The sequence below is a fragment of the Bombus vancouverensis genome, chromosome 15 (genome assembly GCF_051014615.1).
Source record: "Bombus vancouverensis nearcticus chromosome 15, iyBomVanc1_principal, whole genome shotgun sequence".
Classification (NCBI taxonomy): domain Eukaryota; kingdom Metazoa; phylum Arthropoda; class Insecta; order Hymenoptera; family Apidae; genus Bombus; species Bombus vancouverensis.
Genome location: NC_134925.1, coordinates 10,475,498 through 10,500,352, shown reverse-complemented (window position 1 = coordinate 10,500,352; position 24,855 = coordinate 10,475,498). Strand labels below are relative to the sequence as shown.

At 41.4% G+C, this 24,855-nt stretch overlaps 3 protein-coding genes across 8 annotated transcripts; 1 reads left to right on the top strand and 2 right to left on the bottom strand.

Annotated features, from left to right (window-relative positions):
* The first annotated feature begins 235 nt into the window (after nucleotides 1-235).
* Nucleotides 236-14,920, top strand: LOC117166190 (uncharacterized). 6 transcript variants are annotated; one of them, XM_076624986.1, is made up of 17 exons: nucleotides 249-364; nucleotides 793-910; nucleotides 2,243-2,478; nucleotides 2,549-2,653; nucleotides 3,046-3,125; nucleotides 3,210-3,515; nucleotides 3,844-4,025; nucleotides 5,577-5,747; nucleotides 5,999-6,240; nucleotides 6,576-6,790; nucleotides 7,313-7,569; nucleotides 7,634-7,706; nucleotides 12,148-12,399; nucleotides 13,526-13,687; nucleotides 13,754-13,966; nucleotides 14,124-14,296; nucleotides 14,427-14,920. In XM_076624986.1, exons 1-17 carry the CDS (start codon nucleotides 349-351, stop codon nucleotides 14,614-14,616), a joined length of 2,991 nt encoding a protein of 996 aa, XP_076481101.1. In that variant the 5' UTR covers nucleotides 249-348; the 3' UTR covers nucleotides 14,617-14,920. The 6 variants fall into 6 exon arrangements, with proteins under 6 accessions (XP_076481104.1, XP_076481103.1, XP_076481102.1 ...); XM_076624987.1 differs by having other exon boundaries at nucleotides 248-364; nucleotides 3,919-4,025; nucleotides 13,526-13,966; XM_076624985.1 differs by having other exon boundaries at nucleotides 248-364; nucleotides 13,526-13,966.
* Tsf1 (transferrin 1) lies at nucleotides 14,906-20,834 on the bottom strand. Its single transcript, XM_033349954.2, has 9 exons — nucleotides 20,599-20,834; nucleotides 19,830-20,059; nucleotides 19,073-19,376; nucleotides 18,030-18,370; nucleotides 17,094-17,344; nucleotides 16,701-16,936; nucleotides 16,020-16,299; nucleotides 15,376-15,679; nucleotides 14,906-15,083 (listed from the first exon to the last, which is right to left on the bottom strand). Exons 1-9 carry the CDS (start codon nucleotides 20,684-20,686, stop codon nucleotides 14,994-14,996), a joined length of 2,124 nt encoding a protein of 707 aa, XP_033205845.1. The 5' UTR covers nucleotides 20,687-20,834; the 3' UTR covers nucleotides 14,906-14,993.
* Nucleotides 20,835-22,500: 1,666 nt separating this feature from the next.
* On the bottom strand, nucleotides 22,501-24,706 carry LOC143303679 (uncharacterized). The gene is made up of 3 exons (XM_076625064.1): nucleotides 24,578-24,706; nucleotides 23,450-23,533; nucleotides 22,501-23,363 (listed from the first exon to the last, which is right to left on the bottom strand). The coding sequence occupies exons 1-3, from the start codon at nucleotides 24,620-24,622 to the stop codon at nucleotides 23,058-23,060; spliced, it is 435 nt and encodes a 144-aa protein (XP_076481179.1). The 5' UTR covers nucleotides 24,623-24,706; the 3' UTR covers nucleotides 22,501-23,057.
* Nucleotides 24,707-24,855: the final 149 nt, after the last annotated feature.

The following is a 24,855-nucleotide window of genomic DNA, read 5'->3' as shown; positions in this document are numbered from 1 at the left end:
ACGGAAAATTGCGTCAGTCGAATATTTTTCAGTATTATTTATTGCTGTTTATCGCGTGCAAATCGACGCTTATCGCCAAATGCCAACCCTCTTGCTTGACTCACCTCGAACTACACAACGAAATGTAGGAGGAGCGGGTGGGGTGATTGCGAGCCGTGGCAATTATATTCGACATTATCGCATCATTTCGAATTTTCACAAAGAAAAATTCTTGCAATTTGTTATTTATTTTTACGCGAATAGTTTCTATCACGAGTTGTCATTTCCTGCTCGTGTTCGGCACCGCACCGGATTCGGCAACGTCATTTAGAGTCGTACTCCGCATTCTTCGTCGTCTACCACTTATCAATGATTAAGGATGCAGGTAAAAAGTTTCCGGATTTCATTGTTATAGATTCAACGATCGATTATCGTGCCCAATAATCGTGTATCGTGACTGAATTTTTTGAGAAGAAATTTTTCGTCAAGTCCAGTTTTTAGAATGCAGAGAAATAGTTTATCACAGTGTTATAAAATACTCGACATTTCTTCATAAACTTGTAGGATCTAGATATCATACGTACGTGCGTGGTTGAGTATATTTAGATACGTAGAGAATATTGCTCCTCTCATTTTTACGCTCCCACTGTGCCAACGTTTTTGTCTCTCGCGTTAGACATCTTTTTCGATGCTGCACGATCTTGAAATTTACCTTCGCTATAATTCATGCCTGCCCCGGTCGGAACGAAACGTAAAGGAATGAAAAGAGTCATGGACAAAGTCGATCGATCTTTTTTCTCTTCTTTCTACGAGATGTATCATTTACGTGGGAATATTCACGTGGGACCCGTTTGAATTTCTTTCTCCTGAACGAGAATCACGAAAACGCTGGTTATGGGAAAGTCAGCGTTTGCGAAGCTGGTCAAACATCGTAAGTAAATGAGAACCAACTTGAACAGAATAAAATATGCTATAAGAGTATCCAGACAGTCGCTCTTCTTCGACGTGATTAGATTATAAGTTTGCAAGGAAAGAGGAAAGTGATCGTCGCAACTATATATAGAACTTAACCGATATTTATTAACAATTTCGTGCCAGTTTTCTTCAGTATTATTACACACGCTTCCCAAGTCTGACTTTTTCGTCTTTTCTAACGGAATTTAAATGTATAATTTCCGTAAGAAGATAGCAAATGCTACCCGTAGTCGTTGATTAATCGGCAGTTTAAAAACTTGGTAGATATTATCGTATTATTATCGCAAATTTGCCAAATACTCCGAGTACCGGATTTGATAAAATTTTACCAAACACTACAAATCTCCGGATACTCGTGTGCGACAGTGTACAGTAAGCGACACTTAAACTTTGATCGCGCGAAGATGCTACAGAGTGGAGTATCAGAATTGGAAGAGTCACTGACTCTGACTTATCGTCAGAAACGACCGTTTCGATCCACGCCATCGCGATCGATTTCTATGTAACTTTGTTGTGCTTTGGTGGACGCAACGGTCTAGGCAACTATCGCATCGGAAGAAGAGGAGGACGCGGATTAATCGAGCGTATCTGATGCGATTCGATCGACCAACCGTCAATTTCCTGACAAGACGTGTAACGTGCTTCGCTATCTTCGACGTTCCGCTCTCGTATGATCGAGCAATTTCATACATCACTATCTAGTTTAATTTAGATGGACGTAGGTACGTTCAGACTTGGAAATCGGGAAGGTAGAATCAGTCGCGTGACAGCCGCGAACGAGTGAGTAATAGTCGTGATACTAATCGACCGTCGACGAACTTTGTCGTGTACGAGACAATTCTCTGGTGCGTGGGCAAAGGTGTATCAGCCAGATTTTGGCCAACAGGATAAGTACTAAGTAAGCTGCTATTTTTCTACGTCGTTGTCTTTTGCTTATGATTCTAACGGCACGAGTCAATTTCAATTTTGCTCCTATCCTGCTTTTTTACCCGTGGGATTCCAAAGCTAAGTGTTCATTCGATAGTAAAGCTATCGCGAGTTGCTCTCGAGGATAGTTCTTCATCCGTATCGTTAACTGATCGCATGCATAGTCAGTGTCAACGCAGCGAGAAATATTCCCGAGACCAATTCCAGATCGTTTTCCAGATTTTGTCATTAGGTGGTATTGACAAAGTCCGCAATCTCTTAGCTGTCAACCCAATATGTTGGAAATTTAATATAATGGCTTCGCGTTGGAAAGCTTCTCCGAAAAACTAACAATTTTCACTTACGCTCTTTCGGCCGCTAGAAAATTATTAACGAAGGAGGTGACCATGCTTCGGTTCAGACGGGAATTTTGTGCGACGTTGCTGCTACTGTGCGTCTCAAGAAGCACGCGCCTCTCCGCGTCTTTGGCAGACGCTGAACCTGTTTTGATACGACCGCTCAAAGTCTACGAGAGTTTGATCAAGGGTGTTCACGATCACTTCAACAACACCTGCATCATACTTTTTCACGGCACGATGAACGTGATAGAGAAGAAAGGTGAGCCGGTGATGTTTCAATGAATGTAAGAACGTAACGTTGAAGATGGAACCGTGGATGATCGTTTTAGGATTGGAAGATATGGAAGGACTGTTGGCGCTCCAAAGGTACTTAAGTGGATCTCTGAACATCCGGACTGTGATTATGGATTTTAGCATGTTCAAGGATCGAGTAGGTTTACCAAGAAATGTCGGATTCGACGGATTCCGTATTTAGAAATATTCCGGTATTCTGTGCTACGTATATCAGCGACGCGATGTTGCGATCAAGTTCTCAATTTGTTGACTATAGTCCAGTAAAAAGACAATAAAAGGAGGACAAATTCGGAACGAACGATTTCTTGCATTTCTGTTACATCTGCTATCAAAACGTATATTTTCAATCATTTGCAGAAAAATATTAAAAAAAAAAGAAAAAGGAAGACACTCGTCTTGTATCTTTCAATGAATTCAAAAACACTGATCAGCTTTTTAGAGTCAATGTGTTCGCTCGTTCGTGAGCCTCGATATTCGCTATTTAATGTCTTGTGGCGTAATTCAATCGGCTATCGTATCTCGTTTCAGGTAGGAAAGACTTATCATCACATCAAAAGGCCGTTGTTCGTGTTATTGAACGACCTCGACGAGATCAGGGAGCAATTCATTTCGGTGAGTGAAAATAAAGACAGGTAAGAAGAAATACCAGAGAAAAGAAACGGAGATCGTCGACGAATCCAAACGAAACGATAACAGGTTTCCAAATGGATCACGATGTCTTATCCGACGTGGTTGCTGTTCCTGAGGGACGGCACTAGATTCGAGGAATTTTTGTCGAACGTCTACGTACCATTTGACTGCATTCTGATGGTGACTCAGAGAGATTCGAAGGGAACAGGTGAGATTGTCCGGGACGTGTACCAAATCAGCAAGGAGGATAATCTGAGATCGATGAAGTTTGGCGAGTGGAATGCGAGAGAAGGATTCCAGGGACCTCAGCTTGGATTATATCAACGTAGAAACGATCTAAATGGACGCAACATACGAGTGGTTTCCGTTCACGTGAGTTACCGCGATCGTTCGTACACAGGTAAAAGAAAGTTTAAAACTGATACCGTATGGATTTCAGTAATTATCGCGTTAAAAGCTTTTTATCGTATTGCTAATAGTCAGCTATTCCGTGGCATATACAAATTTTCTATATATATACAATCATGTATTATACATGAAGATATATACTACGTTATATCAATTTACCGCTCTTATCAAATAGAAATCCAGTTTGTAAAATTATGGTGTCTTTCTGTACTCACTTTGTAAACTTTCTTTCGCCAGCCATTCTACTTTGTTGACTTAATTTAATCTAACACCGCTACTTGCTTTCTGCAAGCGTCTCGATACTTACATAAGAACAGAAATATCCGAGGAGCTATCGATCGCTATTGACGAATCGTTTCACTGGCAGGATCCTCCAGTTTCGCGGATCATTCGCAATAAAGCTGGTCAGCCTTCTAGGATCGGCGGTTTCTTCGGTGAAGTGATTCAACTGCTGCAAGAAGGAATGAATTGCACGTTAGTATAGCGTTTACAGAAACTATACCGATTACGATATACAGTGAGATTCAATTCAATTATCGTAGAAAACTTTTACGAGTATAGGGTGATTATAGGAGAGCTGCTGTTACATATTTTGGGAAACTGGTATCACGTTCGAATTTTCTAATGGAAAATTATTTTAAGGATGGATATTGTTAATAGAATATCTTATACTACTATTACTTTCATCGAAACAAATTTAAATTACAATACACGTAATATCTAGAAAATTGGAACTAAGAATCTTCTTTTTCGGGGAGAGACGCCTCCCTCCTAACGAGACGTTACGTTTCGTACGACACGCATCGTTAATACATTCAAAAAAGGTTTCTTAAGCGTTCGCGAACCATTGTACCATGTGATCATTGATCAAGCGTTCCCATCGGTTTGCTTTCGTTCATGTTTTCAAGTTCGTATCTTCGTCCTCGTCGCAAGAGCATGCTACGTCGTGCCTTCTAGTTTTTTTCTTTTTGACAGTCGTCGCGTCATCTTCTTGCTCGGCTTTCCTCTTGAGGGCACGTCGAAGTTCTCTCAGCTGCCTGGCCGTTTCCTTCCGAAAGTATTCGTCTTGATTAGCGGCCGATCTCTCTTCGAACCATTCTCTCTTCCGGCCGTCACCGCTTCGTCGGTATCTTTCGTAAAAATATCGCCGCGGAGTCGCGGCTGTGCTGCGTAACATCATCGCGCATCTATTATACGACATTTAGTGGGCAAAATAAATCTCTGTAGCTGAAATAAATTTAGGAACGAATAAAAGGAATGAAGAATAATTCTGACAGAAATATTACATAAACATTCGCAGTCCAGTAACAACGAGTAAGTAGTAAATATCAGATGTAAAGTTACTGTTATCTCTACTCAAGATTTTCTCGTGTTATGTTGTGAAAAATGGTTAAACCAATTTTTCTTTAATTTTAAGCGCATCTAACTACGTACGGTAAGGAATTTCTCCTTGGGCTAACGGGTTCTAGACATTTCGATGCGAAGCCTCGTAGCATGCTCTCCGCGTTGGACGATTCCGTAGCCCTTCTTCTTCTTCCTCTTCTTTCTCTTACCCTTTCTCGTTTGTCAAACAGACAGTCCATCGTGCACGAAGATCGCGATATCGGGCTCGATTTGTCGACAACTTCGCGAGGGAGGTGACTCTCGAAGATTTAAATTGAGCTTCGTCTGACGTTCAGAGCATGATCAAGCAAGCCACTCGAATTCAAGCGGCTTGACAACCCCACTTTACTGCTATGAATCTGTAATTTACTTCGGTCGTCGCTTGAATTTTAAGTCGCTCGAATTCAAATAATTCGACTAATCTCAATGAGGTCCTAGGTCCGTTTGTACGCGACTGCTGTAATTTACGAAATCGTTCGCCGCATGTTCCAAAACGTCGATCTACGGAGAGTTAATACACAGATAAAAAAGAGTATACTTCGATATAAGACTTAATACACGTACAAATGAGAAAGAGTAGTATTCATTTGCATAATTTTTTATGTCTCTTTCAAATGACTCGCGCGACACCGAGGGTCTCAGGTTTACCTATATGGAAGCTAGCTCATGGGGTACCCGATTACCAAACGGCACGTGGACAGGTTCGATCAGAATGTTGGTAGAAGACAAGGCAGATCTCGCGGCAACTGAGCTGATGATGTCGTCCGACAGACTGGAGGCCATTAAATTTACCACTCCCGTCTATTCGACCAAGTACGTTAAGAGTCAGCAGCTTTCTTCTATTATCGCTATTACTATCGTTTATTCGCTCGTCGCGACGTGGTACGCCGGGCGATGCGTAAGAGTCTGCAACCTGATGGTCATTAACAGTCATTTTTTACCTCCGCCTGCAAGCAACAGATCCAAGAAATCAATCCTGCAATTCCTCTAACAACTTACCGCATGCAACGTATCGGATCAGACGTATCTCTTGCTTGCCTTCTTCTTGCCTCCTTTTCATTCAGATGCCGCGCATACATCAGGAGACCGGACACAACAGCAGTGAAATGGAACACGTACTTGGCACCATTTGCATTCAACGTTTGGAACGCAATCGGTCTGACCGTCGTGGTAGTGGCGCTGACGATCACCGGGATCGATGTTCTCTCGAGAAAAGTGAATTGGTTTCCGGTTGATCTCAGGCCCAATTCCAGGTCCACCTTATCCGAGATCCTCTTCTACGTATTTGGTGCGTTCTGCGGACAGGGTGAGTGAGAGGCCAATCGAATTTGGCAAATTTGGCGCGCCAGTTACGAGCGAAGAAGCCACCTAAGGAAATCTACGAGTTAATTTTTATTAAACTAAGTTAAACTTGTTTTTATTGAACTATTTACTAAGTTCAAAAGTATTTGCTTCGTTGCACACGAATGTATATACGAAACCGTTTCCGCTACAAGCTAAATTAAACGGTGCCGGCTTATACTCTTCCAACTACATTCCCGAAAAAATGAATTTGCATAAGAATCGGTAGTCTAGCGGTCTAGTTTAAATACTTTGGTAATGTCGAAGAACAGGAAGACCTAATTTCGAATTTGCGAACAGGCATGGAACCGTCTCCTTTGGATCCCACGCGATTGGTGCATCTGAACGTTCACTTGACAGGCGTGGTGGTGCTTGCAGCTTATTCGGCAGCGCTAATCAGCTTCTTGGCCATAAAGACGTTCGTGATGCCATTTACCACGATGGAGGGTTTGCTGAAAGATGGTACCTATCGATTTGCCGTGGTTGGTGATTCGGCCGATTACAGTTTCTTCCAGGTAAGAGATCGTACTTCTACGTCCACCATCCGCCACCAACTACGACGCGTCCCAATTATTCAATTCGAACGATCAATAAATACTCTTTGCGACATAGATTTGCGACGATTTCCCATTCGTACTGCATATGACCTATTATAAATAAATTTTTCTAGAAAATTCACAATGTTATAAGCGTACCTAAAGAAACGCGATCTAATTGAGAGATTTGCTTCATCCTTCAAATATTACAATTAAAAGTTTCCCTGGGAAACTGCATATTTCATTTAGCACTCTATATGTTTTTGCGCGTTAAAATTTGTTTATAAGTGCGGAACAATCCGCAGCTTAATTACAACGAATCGATATATTTCAATAAACGATATATCGATCGAAAGCCAAACAATATTCCTGTTGATAAACCTTTAAATGTATATCGTCAAAGAATATTATGATCGTCGGATTTCAACAATTTACAAAGGTACGAGTAGTTTCGCAATTTACTCTGAAAATATTTCGCTGGTTTTTCTCGGGCACAAATAGAACACCAGTGACACCGTGCTCACGGTCATGTTCGAGGAGCTGTTGGCCAGGGAACTTGATCTGCCGGTAAACTATTTCGACGGCTTGAATCGTGTTTGTCAGGAGAAGAAATACGCTTTCATGACGCTGGATAATATGGCCACCGTGCTGCAAGGGAAAGTCGAGTGCGCGGTAGAACCTCTGGATGCGATAATGCAGACTACGATAGCCATGGCAGTCCCGAATCACAGTCCTTATCGTGGCATTATCGACACCAAGTGAGTCAAATATAGCGTTGCGTCGTTCTTTCTTCTCTCTTTATCGGTGACTTATCCTTCGTAGCATTCTTCTGCTACGGGATAGCGGCATCCTTCAGCGGCTGCTGAAGCTCGAATGGTCTAGCCAAATGCGTTGGGTGAGTCGTTGTGAACTATCATAAAATATGCATACTTGCAATTAGTATATCGCGTGGAGCGAAGCGGCAGCACACACTGGAAATTAATTACATTCGACGAAAACTCCGTAAAGGATTAAAGCGAATAAAAAAGCCACGCTTGCTTCAGAAATGTTTGAATTTTTGACGCATTAACGAAAAGGAACTTTGTGGCATGGCAAAGTTATTTCATTCGTTAGATACGGTGATTGACGAAGGTATTCGAACGCTTACCACGGAAATTTGTAACGAGTATTATATCACATGTCTTATATTTTTTCTATTATTATCATTATTCGTAATTCTAGTCGCTCTGCGATTTAACCACTTAAGTGCGATGCGCCACCATAGTGACTTTCGCGAATATAATCTTGTATTACGATGCGCCACTATAGCGGATCACTGTAACGACTCATTCGCTCACCGTTTCAGATGATGTTGGCAAAGACGCTCGTACTAACCGATTCGCTAAGACAGTGTATAAGTGGTAAAATAGAATCGCTAATGACTCGTTAATTAGATCGCTGATAATTCGTTGATAACCGATCGACAACTGACTGTAACTCATTTCCTTGCGATCGCGTCCGTTTATTTATACTGGTCGTGGGAGAGTCGGAAGAGTCAAATTTGTTTTTGTCCGACGGATGCACGTAGCGGCGACATTGTTTTGCTCGGAGTTTATTTGTTCTTACATTACGCGTATCCTAACGATCTTGAAACTCCGAGGCAAAACAACAACATGATTGTCCTCTAACTCACGCGCCGCTACATCACCTCCCTACCAGTGATAACGTTTTTATATTTGTTGAAATTGCTTTACGAAGACTTTCTTTCTTTTGTTGCACATACGGTTAGGTACGACTTCGCTCGTCGTTTTCGTGCGCGGTTGCGAAAGTTCGGCATCTGCGGGTTTGTCGTTTCGATGCGGGGTAAAGCGTCGGCCGCTTGTTGTCAAACTCGTGCAGATGTTGCGCGACATCCTCGATATGCGGCGGTGGATACCTGTCGATACGACGCAGGCGTTCGACACGCGGTCGCCGCGGTGTCGTAGGCCTCCGTTTTTCTTTGGTACGACGTGCAGAGGCGATGCCCATGGACTATTCACTGGCCGCGCCACTCCTTGCTCGATCATCGTCTCAAATCTCGCCTTCGACTGCTCGCGTCGAACGGAGGCGAGGCGTCGACGTTCGTTGAAGACGGAAGGGCCTGGCGTGGTTTTCCATATGAAGTACCGTACTGTGGCGTATTTTGTCGCTACCGAACGATTGGACGAGTCGCGTCCGAAAATTCGACGAGAAGTCGGTGATACGTCGACTCACCGACGATTGGCCGGGCTGTCGCTATTCGGGTGCTACCGGCTTCCGGGTGCTACCGTGGATGTTATCGGCCACCTTGATCAGGGTCCGCTTATTTAAACTGGTCGGGGGAGAGTTGGAAAATTCAAATTCGTTTCTGTCCGACGGTTGCACGTAGCGGCGACATTGTTTTGCTCGGAGTTTATTTGTTCTTACATTACGCGTATCCTAACGATCCTTATACTCCGAGGCAAAACAACAACATGATTCGTATTGTCCTTTAACTCATGTGCCGCTACAAGTTAAACAGTATCGTGAAAACGGTGTTCTCCTTCTCGCACTCGATGCCACATAAGTAATTTCTAACAGTATTCGACTACTTTCGTGAACCACTGTGTGTTCACTTTGCCAAGGTATAAACCTTGTAGACAAGACATAAACGATCGTATCGAATCGAGTATAACGATCTTCTTGGGATTTCAGGCAAAATCTGGTTGGTCTTCGGTAGAACTGGAAGACGCAGTGCCTCTACTTCTCTTTTTGATCTCGTCTTATCTAGTCACCTGTTTGGTGTTATTAGTCGAACGAATAGTGTCGCGCAATCGAGAGCAACGATCTCGCGGCGATCAACGGTTTACGGGAAATTAGTCAGGCGGATATTTGTCGGATCATGCGCGAATCGTCCTCTCGTGCCGACGCGTTATCAAATTAGTACGTAAATATAAACAAAGCCACAGTTGTGCGCGTTTCCCCGGAGCGGTCGGATAAGATCGAACAGAAGACAGTTTCTGAAAAGAAATTCTGAGAATATTTTGTAGAAAATCGGCATAGATGGCTCACGTGGGACAAAACGCGCGCTTCTTAAAAACGAAGATCCCGACTAAGGAAACTGTGCCATCGAGTGAAAAGGAAAATGTGGTAACCGGTAAAAAGAAACCATCGATCTCGCGCGATACGCGCCACGCTTTAGGCTCGAACGAAGAACGAAGAAAGGGAACACCTTTGAGAAACGAAGATAGCCGAGTGAGCCGCGAGCTTGAACGAAGCGCACGAGCGAAAAAGACACCGTTTCATATACATTTCGATGAGAAAAATATCGCTTCGAAGTCGAGCGTCGCTTCGAAGTTGAGCGTCGCTTCGAAGTTGAGCGTCGCTTCGAAGTCGAATGTCGCTTCGAAGTCGAGTGTCGCTTCGAAGTCGAATGTCGCTTCGAAGTCGAGTGTCGCTTCGAAGTCGAATGTCGCTTCGAAGTCGAGTGTCGCTTCGAAGTCGAATGTCGCTTCGAAGTCGAGTGTCGCTTCGAAGTCGAATATCGCTTCGAGGTCGAATGACGCTTCGAGGTCGAGTTGCCCTCCGAGGGTAAATCCCAATTCGAAACGAGTATTGTGTCACTTGAAAATCGAGTCGAAAGTCACGTCATCCTACGGAAGAAATGATCCTAAACAGGTAAACGAGACAACGAGCTCCCCTGTTCGTCGAATTAAATCAAAAGAGATTGAAATGTCGAACGAATTGTTTGGAAAAAGACACTCGGTAGAGGAGCTACGAATAGACAAACAGCTTCCGCCATCTAAGATACCCCGTCGCAGATCTCGTTCCGTTCAGCTGCTGCGAACCGTCACACATAATACGTCGCAACGTTCATCTTCGATAGATTGGCGCGGCAAAAGTTCTGGATTCGGGTCGGTTAATAAATACGCGATTCTAAATAAACCAGTATCGAGGCCAATAGAAAAAATAACTGTAACTCTAGGGTCGAGAAACAAGGTCAACGACAAAAGGTACGACTACGTGATTTTTCTATCTTTTTTGCTCGATACGTTACGCGTTCACGTTTTACGGACGCGGCCTTTAATTTCTGACAGAAAACAAATTTTGACCAACTCACCGAAGATCGCTCGAGAAAAGGAAACGTTGCTGACTATAAAAACTGCGACGCCTGCCGACGTATCATTCCTACCGCCACCGCCAAAGACTCCTATCAAGGTAGACAATCGTTAAATGTTTTTTTCAAATAACACCTGTCCCATCGGAATGGAACTTGCCGTCAATGATCGAACGTACGAAATCTCAGTTTTGGTCATGTTCGTATTCGCAAGATACAGACAGTTGCGCGCAACTCGAGACACAGTTAATTTAACCCTTTCGCTTCGGCAGTCCAATCCGCCGAAGTACTGTCACTGAATGGAAGCGCGCGCCAGAAATGCGCACAGTGTGCGTGGTTGCTGTATATAAATTTTCCTAAGTCTTAAATAACAATACAGTTCTTGTAAGAACCATATATGAAATATCGGTTCACTGTTAATGGATTTAACAGATTTTTTAATACGAAACAGTATACGATCGTTTGGATGTTTGAAATATATTGCGTAAGACGTTTTGATGAACAACACTGTTTCAACACTGAGTAACTTTTAAGAAGTGAAATCCAATATATCGATAAAATCAACAGAAAATGTTCTGTCGATAACGAAAACATATATTATTGACTACAGATGGCATTGGTGAATGCATGATGTACGAGCTGCCGAACCTAGGATTCGTTGCATAGTCGTCGCCTATATGCGGCGCTCCTACTCACAGATCATTTCGTAGGTGTCATCTATAAGTGTGACGCTCGTATTTACGGGTTATCTCGCAGGCGCCGCTTATAAGCGGCATTCGAAGCGAAAGGGTTAAACGAAGAAAGACAAGTTAAGGATGCAAAGTGGCGCTCTTTTACGTGAACTTTTATTTTTGAATAAATTGTTCGAGTGCATATACGTTCGACCATATTCGTACATAATTCAAATCGTATAGATTCGTACATAATTTTTGTTGTCTAAATATCTATAATTTATACGTATACACATGAACGATATATTAAGAGGTCGAAATTTTGTTCTCAACACCTGCAGAATTTCTCCGCGTTTACTGGTGCGTCTTCATAATGGCACGCTATTTCTCACCCTTGATTTTTCCTGTCCATTTACATTTCGACCCTTCGTCTCTCCCTACCCCATTCATCGAGTTTCCCCTAATCGGTTATCGTTACTATTCAGATATATACTCACTTTCCAACTCTCACAACTACGCTCCATCTAAAAGACTCAATCTATTTGTCTACTATTTTTAATTTAAATGTTAAGGTGGTGATTCAACGGGCCAAGTATAACAGAAGCGCATCTAAGGGCGAGCTACTGGAATGTCGAAAAGATTTCAAAGAAGAAATCGATCTTTCCCCCCCCGAATTACTGTATCATGGAGAATATCACGATGAACTGCCGATGATCGAGCGTGAAAGGGAGCGAAAAGCACCGCAATTGTCGAGTAGTTTCTTAACGAGGCACATCAACGCGGAGCAGAGGAGGCTGGTCGTCATTTTTATAATACGTCTTGGAGTGAGTAGAGCGAAAAAAAAAATGGCGCAATCGTCGAATGCACGTGTACTCCTCTCGTTCGTCCTTTTCTAAACTATTTTAAGCACAGTGACAGTGTCGTTGTTCGTCTTCCGGCGAGTAATAATTTAATATCGAAATAATTTTAAAAACAACAAGAACAGAGAAGATGGTGCGCGTGTATTCGACGATTCTACCGATTTTTCCATAACCTATGAACGAACACGTGGTCTTCCTATCGCTACGTAGTACTTTTACCTGGAAACGTTGGCCGCCATTGTAGTCATCAGGGTGGTCGTTATTCGATTTTGTAGAATGAGAAATTTGAAAAACTAGGAGAGAATTTGGTTAGATGTAATTTATAAAATTATCGGAAAAAAGTATACAAAAAGCAAATATAATAACATTCGATAATATTTTGCAAAAATTAAATGTTATGGTATAGTACAGCGGCTCTTAACTTTTATCGCTTTAAATAATTTTCTGTCTCTGTTCTATAATTCTTTTTATTATATTTATATCGAGTGAAATTATGAAAACCACTCAAAACCCGTGAAATATGCCAAATATGTATAATTAGAAGTTGCATTAACTCCCGCGTCCATTAACGTCCTTCCTGAAGAGAAAACATTCGTTACAAATAAATAAATACACATATTACACATTTTTTAGTGTAATAATATAATAATAGCTTGCATGTGTGAGAAGTTCGTATCCACGTAGCCGATGGTGTAATATGTTTTTCGATCTATCGCGGTTTCTAGAGCAAATAACATAAAATTTGAGTGGCAGTCAACGTCTTATCGAGCGTTACCCTCGTACTAGGATCTTCCTCAGCACGTCAGACGATCTTCCATGATCTCCCTCGAATATGACTGTTCCTATTATCTGCGTTCTTGTTCTTTCTTGAACGATAAAAACTCCTTACTTTCTCCCGGCTACGAATCAATATCGAAATTACAAAATCACCTAATCCAGACATATCACGCCGTTTCCATTTTATCTTCGCGTGTCTTCGTTAAAGCGTCTTGGTTTTTTTCTAATAGAAACAACTCTGTGCAGCATTGCTTCTGGTGATTGACGTCTTGCACGTTACGCATACAATGACAAATCTCGTTATTGTTGGTAGATACACTGCCGATATCCGTCGCGCATCGTGTATCAATCAGTGAAGCTGTTCGACGCCGTTATGGACAAGCTTTCCGTGGATACGACGATGATCCAATTGTACGCGTTGGCCAGTTTGTGGATCGTGCTCAAGAGACAAGAGAAATTTCATAAGATTCCGTCGGTAAGCGAATGGGACTATTCCTCGCAAACATTTTCTTTATTTTACGCTTTGCTTGTTTATACGCAGGCTACGAAGATGGTGTCCCTCGCCAATGATCTTTACATAGGAAGAGAGGACTTGTTGGTCGATTGCGAGAGGAAGATTTTGAAAATACTTAATTTTAACATCACGTTCGCCGATACGTTTAGCCTTTTTACGCATCATTTCATCAGCTGCGAGCATTACATCAACGTATCCGAGGAAACTGGAGCCTTTCTATACAATTGCGGCTGCTACATGGTGAAAATCTTTTTCTTATTACTATTTCGCTTCTTATTTATTCGATCCTTAAGTTGATTTTATTAGGCCCTTTATGGCTCTACGCAGCTTTAAATGGAATTTTACTTAACACGTAATAGCAAGTCATAACTTGTTGTTCTCTTCGTGAATGTTTCAGATCGACATCACGCTTCTGGACGAGCGATTTTGTAGAATATCCGCAAGATTGATCAGCATAACAGTATTAGAGTTGCTGCTCGGTATCGGTTTGGACGTCGCAAGGGACAATACTACACCCCGATGGTTGTTCTGGAGAGGTTTACTCTCCGCCGTTCTTAGTTCGCCCCAGAGGTTAACATCGCTTTCGCAACTCCATTTATCCGAACTTGTCGAGAGAGAGAGAGAGAGAGAGAGAGAGAGAATAATTTACATAATTGGAGTTGTATGTACAACTAATATAATATCAGGCGATTATTTTCAGGTTAGAAGACAAGGCGATCGATTCACTTCGTGTTATAATATTGCGGCGCGTGTTAGATTCGCAAATACAGCAGGACAGTTTCAATGTGGTATACAAAAAATACTGTCGTAGCAGATACGGTCGGATATCAAAACCTTTCCTGCATCAGGTTACCAGGATACCTGCCACAGAAACTATTTTCGATCCGTAGAATTGATTTTTATTGGTAAGACTGATCTTTATTTATTTTTTAATTGCCATTTTGATTATTCTTTTTAATCATTTTGATTATATTTCGAATTTAATTGTATATTTATTTACTTTATTTTACTCTTGTTATTATTTGTTATATGTGGTCCTCGCCTATTGGCGTAGGATTAACTTCCGGCTTTACATTGTTCTCGATTCTGATGATTTTGTGTCATGATTTCGTTTCATATTTGTAACTTTCTGGTACAAAGAGAAGAAATGCAGATTGTTGTTAAAACGAATAAAATCAATTATTTGCTATGCTATTTTATTGTATCGTTAAATATACAGCGTCACGTCCATCTGAAACCTGCGACGAGGAATAGTGTCTCTCAAGCTTCATGCCAAGCCGTAAGTTTGTTGGGTTTGTTGCCAATCGTTCCACTTGTTCCACGTTTTGTTCACTGATACGAGACCCTTTGCCTCGTCCTGAAATCGAGAAAGTTCAAAATCGATTGGATACTTGTCCTAGCGTAGAAGCACTACGTACAAAACTCTGGCGCTTGTTTCTTAGTTCTCGTATTTCCTTTCGCGCGCTACGTTTCACATGCTTTCATACGGATTTTATAAAAGCGTCGTTATCACGCTACCGAACAAGTCGTGGGAGAAATTACGCGAAGAAAAAATTACGAAATAAAACATTTAAGTTTAAAGAATTTTCACTTCTACATAAAAAGATTATCGCCGATTTTTGGGAGAAAAGAGGAGGAAAGCTGATTACCCTGAACAGTATATTCGATCGGTCGGACCAAGTGCCGAACAGGTGCAGAAGATCGGGCCGCTTCGAGTACAGGCCACTGGCGGCTAATATACCATGAGTGAGCTCTTCCAAAGCGGTCGCGGTTTTAGCAGCCGAGCTGACGATCAGTCTTGGTGGCTCCAGTCCTAAGTTGCATGTCTGCCATTCGTTAACAGCAGCGCGTCCTCCATTCGGGCAAAGTAACTCTATCTTTGAGGAGTCGACGTCGCTCAACAAAGCTGGCGATGGCAGGAATGCGACATCTCCCTTGTCTTCTAACAAGCAACTAAATGTGACAAAAAAAAAGAAGAAAAAGTGAAAAACAAGAATTATAAAAGATCTTGCAGATCAACGCAACATATTCGCGACGTCGTATATATTTTTGTTCATAAGAGCGTGAAAAATTGTACATTTCTAGCGTTTTTACCGCGGTGAATTTTATTTACATGCCAAGACGACACTCTCGCTCGAAAACGTTAGAATATTTTCTTCTTTGATATTTGATATTTGAAACATTTGATATTTGATATTTCGTGTAGATTATAAATTTCAAAATGAACACGTATTCTATGCACGTACGTTTATTCGCGATTGCGATCAATCAGTTTGGGAGTTTATCGACTTACGCGAGAGCACCCTTGCCGCCGATGTACGCTTCCTCGTTATTTGGCTTGCATTTGCTCGCTTCTCGGATTCGATCGTCCTTGCTCGCCGAGTTTCCAACGCATTGTTGACACAGTGTCGACTCGATTGGCGCTCCAGGGGCACACGATGCCGTGAAGAAATTGGCTAGATCGTCCTCCGAAGATATAAACTTTTTATGTTTCAATACATGCGACGGTGCTGTCCAACCGGCAAAGTCACCCTTGTATCCACTGTGGCAAGATTTCTTGCCCTTCAGATCATCTGAAATCAATTCAACAAACGACAATGAGTACAGCCGATTATCTTGTCACATAGATAAGCCGATACTATGTCACGTGTTATTATATCTTCCTATATTTTACTCCTGTATGCGTATCTCATACGCGTATCATGATTCATGATACATTACTATATTATTATCACAGCACTGTTATTCCTAATTCATTAAAAAATTTCTCATTCGATTCGGTGATGACAGTGAAGTATCAAAATTGAATAGACCTCTAACTTTTAACCTATCGTTCGATGAAAGGATGAAATCTTTTTCTATTATTATATAATATAATAATATTTTCCATTCATACTGCGTATATAAAATAGAGATTTTTGAGAAACGACGCTTTTTAAGATATTAGCCGGGAATAACGCTTCTTATTTCTTACCAATTTTGTTTATCGAAGAAGATTTCTTGATAACTGCCACTGCTGCTCTCTCGCCGAGGTCTGTGGAACCTGGGCCGTACGATTCCGCGATTATGGGGATCGCGTTAAAGTCCTTGATCGCATGAGAAGCCCAACCTCCTTCGACAACCAATAATTCCGCGTTACCTATCTTGATGGCTTTCAAGCAGTCGTCTTGACTCTTTTCGAGCAGACACTCGAACTTTGGCCTGACATCTCTGACGAAACACGAAAATGAACAACGATAAAACCTCCAATTATCCTATTTCAGATTAAAACGATAAAATTCGAAGATCAACATCGCAACCTATCAATTTACCGATATTATCAGTCGATAAATTATCGTGTAAGAGCAGAAGAGCGAACGTGATTTACCTCGAGTACGCTGCTTTTGCAAGAGCATTGCACTTGTCAAGAGCGTTTTTGGACCAGACGCACCATCGAGCACTTTTGTCTGTAGCTCCAGAGTTTCTTTCGATCACATCAAGATATTTTGCGTCTTTCAAGTGGTTCGCGGGCAATACCGGTGACGCGGCGACTGCTAAAGTCTTTTCGTCCAGTAGCATGATGTCTTTCCACCAAGCTGCCTTTTTTTCCTCTCCTAGTTTACCAAGATCAGTCAATTCCTGCACGATCAACAATGTGTTCAAATGTTAACCAACGAGATTTGCCGAGGAAGAAGAAAAATACGAAAAAGAAGAAGAAGGAAAGCTTCCCACGAAAGGAACCTCTACAGAGAAATATTTCTGGTTAGCCACTATCGTGTATTACGTGTATTACGATTACTATCGAAGATTCTGGTAGCTTAAAACTGGTCGCGGTAGACTTCATTGATCGGACCAAAGCATTACCGAGAAAGTACTCGGCACTTGCGAGTACTCTTGAATGCTTTTTCGATATTATACTTCTTAGTAGATCTCAGTAAGTTGTTTCTATAAGGAAAAAAGGTAAGAAAGAGCGGAGAAAAGCTACTGAAAACTACTAAAAGATATAATAATACCGAAGAGGTACCCGATATTACCGACTGTTAGTATTTTCCCGGTAATGATTTTGGTATCCCACTGCTAGGTTCCAGCTACGAGCTACAAGTTTTAATAACTTAGAAATATGACCCAGGGATACTATTATGCGCTACTGGTCATTACTGATCGCTACTAAACTCCCAGCAGTATTTACAATTATCAGAATCCAATGATACAACACTCAGAATCAGTATTGATCAGTTAGTACTATACATATTCTTCTGCAAGGAAAAGAAAGGAAAGAGAAAAAGAAAAAGGAAGAGGGAAATTAAAAAAAGTAAAAAGGAACCTTTTGAACCGCTTCTACGTCCTTCACTGCGTTGTTGGCCATGTATCCTTGCCAAGGTCTGGCGGCCCAGGTGCAAGGTTTCGTGTTTGCGTCTATCGGTACTTTGCTACCGTCCGGACAGAAGTATCGGTAGTCAGCAGGATTTTCTGAGGTCGGGACTGCAGGTGTCATGCCGACTGGCAAGCCGAAGAAGCGTTTCACGTAGATCACCTTCGTCCACGCTACCTCGCCACCATTATGCGCGAGACATCGCAACGCGCCTTCGTATCCAGAGTAAATGTCCGGGTAGTCGCAAACTTCCGGTTTCTCGCAAAGAGCGCACATATTCGAATAGGTTTCCTCTGAAAAATCGAACGCAAACGTGGTCAGTCATGAATATACAGTGACTGTAAAAAGTATACACAGTTGTATTTATTATAGGATTTATGTAATGCTTAATTAGATTCAAGTAGACTAAATTTCGTATCGTTTCGTAGTACTTTCATGTAAGTATACAGAATCGATATACGATGTAAGTATACAAAATAAAGAGCCTGCTAGAGAAAGAACACTTTAGGATAATAATAAGAATATGCACAGATATCTTTCGTAGCCACTTTAACAGTGCAATACGTGTGCGCAACATCGTTTTAATACCGTCGAAGTACAACGAGTGGCGAACGTATCTGAGTATTTATTACGAATATGTTACACAAAATCTTCTGAAATTTCATTAATGAGATACGACTGTCATGATCATATCGATAGAAAAATGTGAAATCAATCTAAAAATGTATACGCCACGATACTCGCCAGTTATTGTTCGAAACTAGCTGCAACAGCATGCGATGAAAAGCTTCTCATTTGTCGCTTTGTTAGAAAAATTTACCAAATGTCCAGCTGGATAAATGGTAAAGCACAAATTAAAAATAAAAATAAATAAATTTGTCGCTTCAGCGAGGGCTCAGCTACGATTTTGGATAGACGGCGACTTTAAATAGAATTGGTTCTATGTTACTATGGGTATTACCGCTATCGTCGTCGCTGTAGTTAGAGAAACTTACTAAGTCTGCGGTTGATCGCTGGATCCGGAGACCAGGTGCCGACCAAACATCCCTTGGAGAAGAGAGAACTCAACGCGCGTAGCTCGTTCTCGCGCGCTGAATATTCTGGATCGTGTAGATTGTTCAGTACTCCCATGTCAGTGAGTTTGGTGATCGGAATTTTGTAACCAACGTTACGGCCCACACCGGTGTGGCAGGACTTTAATCCACGCAAGCCCTGCACGTTGTTGATGTTCAGGTCCTTGTGTATCACGGCCACAGCTTCGTAACGATACGGCGCGTGTGGCTCCTCCTTTGTTCTCACCTGATGCGATGCACGCAAAATGTCAAATTCCAGGGTGAAATTGCGAAGAAACTATCTGCTGCCTGATTTCGACGATTTCGAAATACCTTTGTAAAAGCTCGACATTCTGAACAATTTTTTCCTCTCGCGAAAATGTTGGACTCTCGTAGAGATATTCGTAAAGAACTCTCGGATCGCTACCGATCCAATTTACCAATTCCAGTTCTATCTTTTCGATAGAAGATTAACAGACTGTGAATTTTTGTGCAAATTCTAAAATGTTTTTATGAATATAATTGAAAAAATAGACATAGACTTTACATATTAAAAACTATAACGATTTGAAATGTACAATAAATGTTGTACAGAAATTGTTTACGAAACTAAGATACACTATCGTCGTAAAATAAATTAAAGAAATCCCCCATCGATTCTTCTTGTACGTTTGCAAATCACAAATTAAAATCGTCTCACCTGTTCGACAATGTTGTAGCCGGCTTTCTCCTGCAGGTGGTTGTTCTTCGCCACCAGGTACATATCTTCCGGATCGACAGCTACCACATCGGCCTCCTTTTTACCAACCCTTTCGATGCACTCGTATCGATCGCGACCAGAGATGCACGAGATTGGAATTCCCTTGACAGCTGAGTCTTTGATCATGTCCGCGCATTCTTTCCAATACACCTCGGGGACGCATATCGTAACTGCAATAATAAATAATCATAAGAAATTGCCACTTTGTACACGAAGACACAGCCGACGTCCAATAAGATAAAATGCATGCTTGTTCTATTTCGTATTAAAAAAAAACATTTCTTTATTTTTCTAATTCTTCTAACACGAAGTTCGCAAACACCCGTACGCACTTGCAACGCCATAGGAGATTCTACCGCACTTACGGAAATTCTTTTGGATACCGCGGACTTTTAAATGCGGATAAGGCGCTCGAAAGTGTAAAATTGCACAGAACGCACATAATATGGAAAAATAGAATATTTTTGGTATTTCAGAACGTTCAAAACGCTTTCCGTAAGATTTGGCAGGTAAAGCAACTTTCCACCGAGATTCTACTTTTTTAATACTATTCTCGAAGATACGAATACGCGTAAAAATCCGCGATCTACCTATGACCACCTATAGCTATACATTGCACGTATTTTGCTTTTCGGATGTTCGCGTTTCGTTGCTGGAAAAGACAATTGATCGGAACACGTAGCTGTTGTAACCGTATTCTCATACTTACAGATTCGTTCAGAAGAATGAGCGGTGGTAAGAAGTATCACGTTCGTGAGGAACGCGAGAGCCGCGAGGGCAGAACGACGGAAGATCATAGCCGTCAGCGTACACAAATTATCTCGAGTAAAACGTCAAGAGAAGAGAATATAATATCGAACGTAAGAAAGATGCGCAACCGGATAGAAAAACTGAAGACGCGATAAACTGTTGCGAGATCCTACGAGCTGCTTTCAGAGCCTGCTCAGCCCGTTTATATAGAGGAGCGCCTTTTTCCTCGTCTTGTGTTCTCGCGTAATACCTGCGATCTGGAGGGAGTAATCAGAGACGGAGATAGATCATCGCGGCGTTGCTATAATACTTTCTCTCTCTTTCTCCGTCTGTTTCTGTTCTTCCCTTTTTCTCCTCCCCTCGCCGAGGCAAATATTCGCGGCCACATTTGCATAGCGCGAGTTCGCGCGCACAGGTAGCCACGGGATTTCGAACACCTCGAATCTGCATCTCAGAGCGAAGAGGAGCACGTCTGATCCAGTAACCGAAGATCTCGTATCGTCGTCAAGGCGGATAAAAAAATAAACGTAAAATAAATGATCGTCGAAACCGTTCAGTCGCGTTTTGTTTGCCTGACGAGAAATACTCGCCGATTCGATTTCGCATCATGTTTCTGGCAAGCGAACTTGTTACCTTTAATAACTCGTCGCAGTGGAATTCGGAATTTTTTAGCTCTCGCGATCGATCAAAGATAAAGGTTACGTTTAGTCGGACGAGAAAGAACGATAACGAGTCAATGACTTTTCTGTTCAATCGTTTTTATCTCAAGAAAGATGCGGTCGGTTAAAGTGGCACGAAATAATCATGAGCCTACCGTAATGTAATTTAACTGATAATACAAGTAAGTATTGATCGTTTATATAACCATGCATATTTTAACTTGTACGTGTTAAACTACATTTGCTTCCGACCCTGTCAACACTTTCGAAACGTATTAAAATTTTAAAAGTTCACAAAGAATCGATAAAAGAAATTGATCAAGACATCGATCTAACAGCTCTAAGCTTCGAATCTCCGTGATCTTGGAAAACCTCGCTTCGTTGTTGATATTTGAACGCCTCATTGCTATCCACTCTGTGTCCGTTGCATCCCCCTTACAGCTTCCTGCACCCCTATAAAATCCATTCTTTTCTCGTTTTCGCCAAGCGTATGTTTTACAAGGCGACACGGTTTACGAGCTAATCGACGGCGGTCGAGGATAGCTAGCAGTTACGGTCAACAATATACCATGATTGGTCGATTGCGACGCGGTATGTTTTCGAATGAACGCGTGATTCCCCTCGCGTCAAGGTTACCACGACCCACCGAGAGTCTCTACATCTTTTCGCGACGAGAGACGCATCGAGTTTGATCGATGCGAAAATGCGAAAACATCTGCCTTCGATAACAATATAACCTGCAGCGTAACCTCGGGTTAACCTTTGCTCTTTGTTCAAATTATCGTTCCCGTTGTGTCATCGCGGAACAGTTAACGCGTTATCGCCGATCCTCGAGAAATTCTTTTTCGCCTCGAGCAAGAGGAAAAGTTAAGCGGAAAAGCCCGGAACGGTATCTTTTGCATTGGGAAATTCCAGGGACTGTGACCTTACCGGGAGGTTCGACCTGATCTTGGAAGCATAACAAATCTGTGTACGTTTATCCATCCGCAAAAATTGTAAAACGACAAAAAAGCAAAAACTACATATGATATGCAAAAGATTGTAACAGGCATATGTTTGTGGTAATCGTTTGTGTATATTTATACACAAACATATATATATAAAATATAATATAAACATATGTTATATATAACATATATATATAAATCGTTTGTGTATATATCGTGTATATTTTAATACATTTATTTTATTTGTATTTTAAAGGTAGAAGTATGTACATATAAATATTATTTACACAATCAAAGTCTACTTTACCATTCATAAATCACTAGTTTTATAAAAGGGTGAGTTTGTTTATACAGATATTACTTTTTACAATCAAAATATTTTCGCCATTCATAAGAAAAACCACAAATTAATACGATAATCTAGCCGTAAATATCAAATAGAAATTTTCTTGCAATTTTGTAATTAACTTTTAAACAACCTATGTTTACGTATTTTTCATTCATATTCATACCGCCTGATGAATTATATCGGCAGAGTTTGGGAAAATCTGCAAGCGTTTTGCATATTCTCGATCGAAGAGATACAGCGATGTTCGCAAATTAATTAGGCTTGAAACGCGATGATTTTGATAGATTATTTCTGATACATTCAACACGATCGTAAAAACGCACGTATGTACATTAGCCGGAAGCTGCATATGAAATAGAAATGACGACTAAGCATTCTAAATTGAATGAAACGATATAAATTGAATGAATCGAAACAAAGATCGCAGATCAGATAATTTTAAAGAAGGCGGTACTAGTTACAGTTACAAAGTCGGATAAGTTGGTAACCTGCCATTTTCCGAACTTGTCTCACGGATCGACAATTCTTGACTATTGTTCTGAACTACATGCGCTACACACGTTCGTTTCATTATTTCCGATCTGTGTTTTCGGGAACGATTAGAGCGTAAACGCAGAGTATCTTTTAATTCGGCAGTCGGATTGTTTTTCTGTATTGACAATTGCTTTAACATCTTCACCGACTCGCTGTATGTTCGTTTCCAGATTTCGATCTCTCCTTCGACCTTTGCCAACTCGGCTCTGTTTCGTCTTATAAGGTCGCGAACCAACTGTAACACGAAACGTAAGTGCTTTGTCTTTCTCTGCTTCATCTCAACGCGCGAAAAGGTAAATTTATTTCGAAACGCTCACTTACCCTGTGTTCGGTAATCCTTTTCATCCCTCCTGCGAACAGCGTTTCCTTATCGTAGCGCTTAGCGTCACGAGCGTTTCCGATCAGCTGTGAATGAACAACAAGCGTCAGATTTTTCGCAATCGAAGTAAGTTTAACGAACTTACGGGGAAACTTTCGTGAACTGTATCGATTGTGACCTGCGATGATTAGAGTTCGGGTATTTATGCACATTTAAGCGAAGCATGACAACCTGGAGAACATAGACTTTAGAAAGAGGAAAGGAGACGTTTATATCGTAAAACCAGCCGACGGACATTTGAATACTGGAAAGTATGCAAAAGAAATTGATAAAACAAGCCTGAGCGTGAAAGGAATGCTAGCTGAGGAGAAAGCAGAAAGAGGGGCAGGGGAGGCAAAGCAAAGGGGGCTACTGTGCAAAGTGTGAAACGAAAACAGTATCCGATGAGACGGCTTTGAGTAATTTTGCGGCACAAAAGTACTTCATAGCAAGTCAAAGGTAGTTTTAGAGTAGGAACAGCGAATGAATCATCAAAGAAATAATTATGCAAGACAGATTCGGCAACAGTGTGTGACAGAGATAATGTACGTACTACGATCTATGTAACCAAGTTCAATTTTTGCGCTAACAAGTTGGAATGAATAAGTTATTGCTACTATTTTATGAAAATTCATCTTCATGAAATTCATGTAACTTAAAAAATGCAAGCTTCCTCGAATACCGATCTATGTAGGAAATTCTTCAGAACATCTGCCGGTAAATGAATCGAAGTTTGGAAACGGGTGAATCCGAAGTACCACCAGACCATTGTTGACCGTTGTTCTCGCGTAGCAACGATCTGACGCAAACTGATTTATCGGCAGAATTTCCAAAGAATTATTATGTCGATATAGATGAATCGTTATTACGTAAGTGGACCAGAACGTGAAGAAAATAAATTCTCACTGTATTTCGGATAAATGCCAATAATAACATTTTCTGTTACTTGAGAGATGCTGTTAAATGTCGCGCAAGAATTTGTCATTCGCAAGGAAGTCGAAAAATGCCCGTTTCTTGACATATCTTTTTTCATAAATGCATAAGCGTCTGCAGTCTATCAGCGATACTTTGAAACCTTCTCGGGCTCTTACCTTTTCTGGTCGCAGGTTTTCTTTGTACTCCTGCAATCCTTGCATCCCGTTCTCGTATTCACAGTGGCATGTTTGACACGATGTGGTGTCATTACCAATCTACAATTCTTGCAAGGCGAGGAATTTTTCTTTTCGAATCTTTCTGGGTCTCTCAATTTCCCGATTTGCGAGCCTCGCTCGCTTCCTCGATGTCAAAACTACGTCCTCCGTATCGCTTTCTGCACTGTCGTTGCAATCAGTACGCATTTGACTCATTTTTGCAGATAAAATGGTCACCT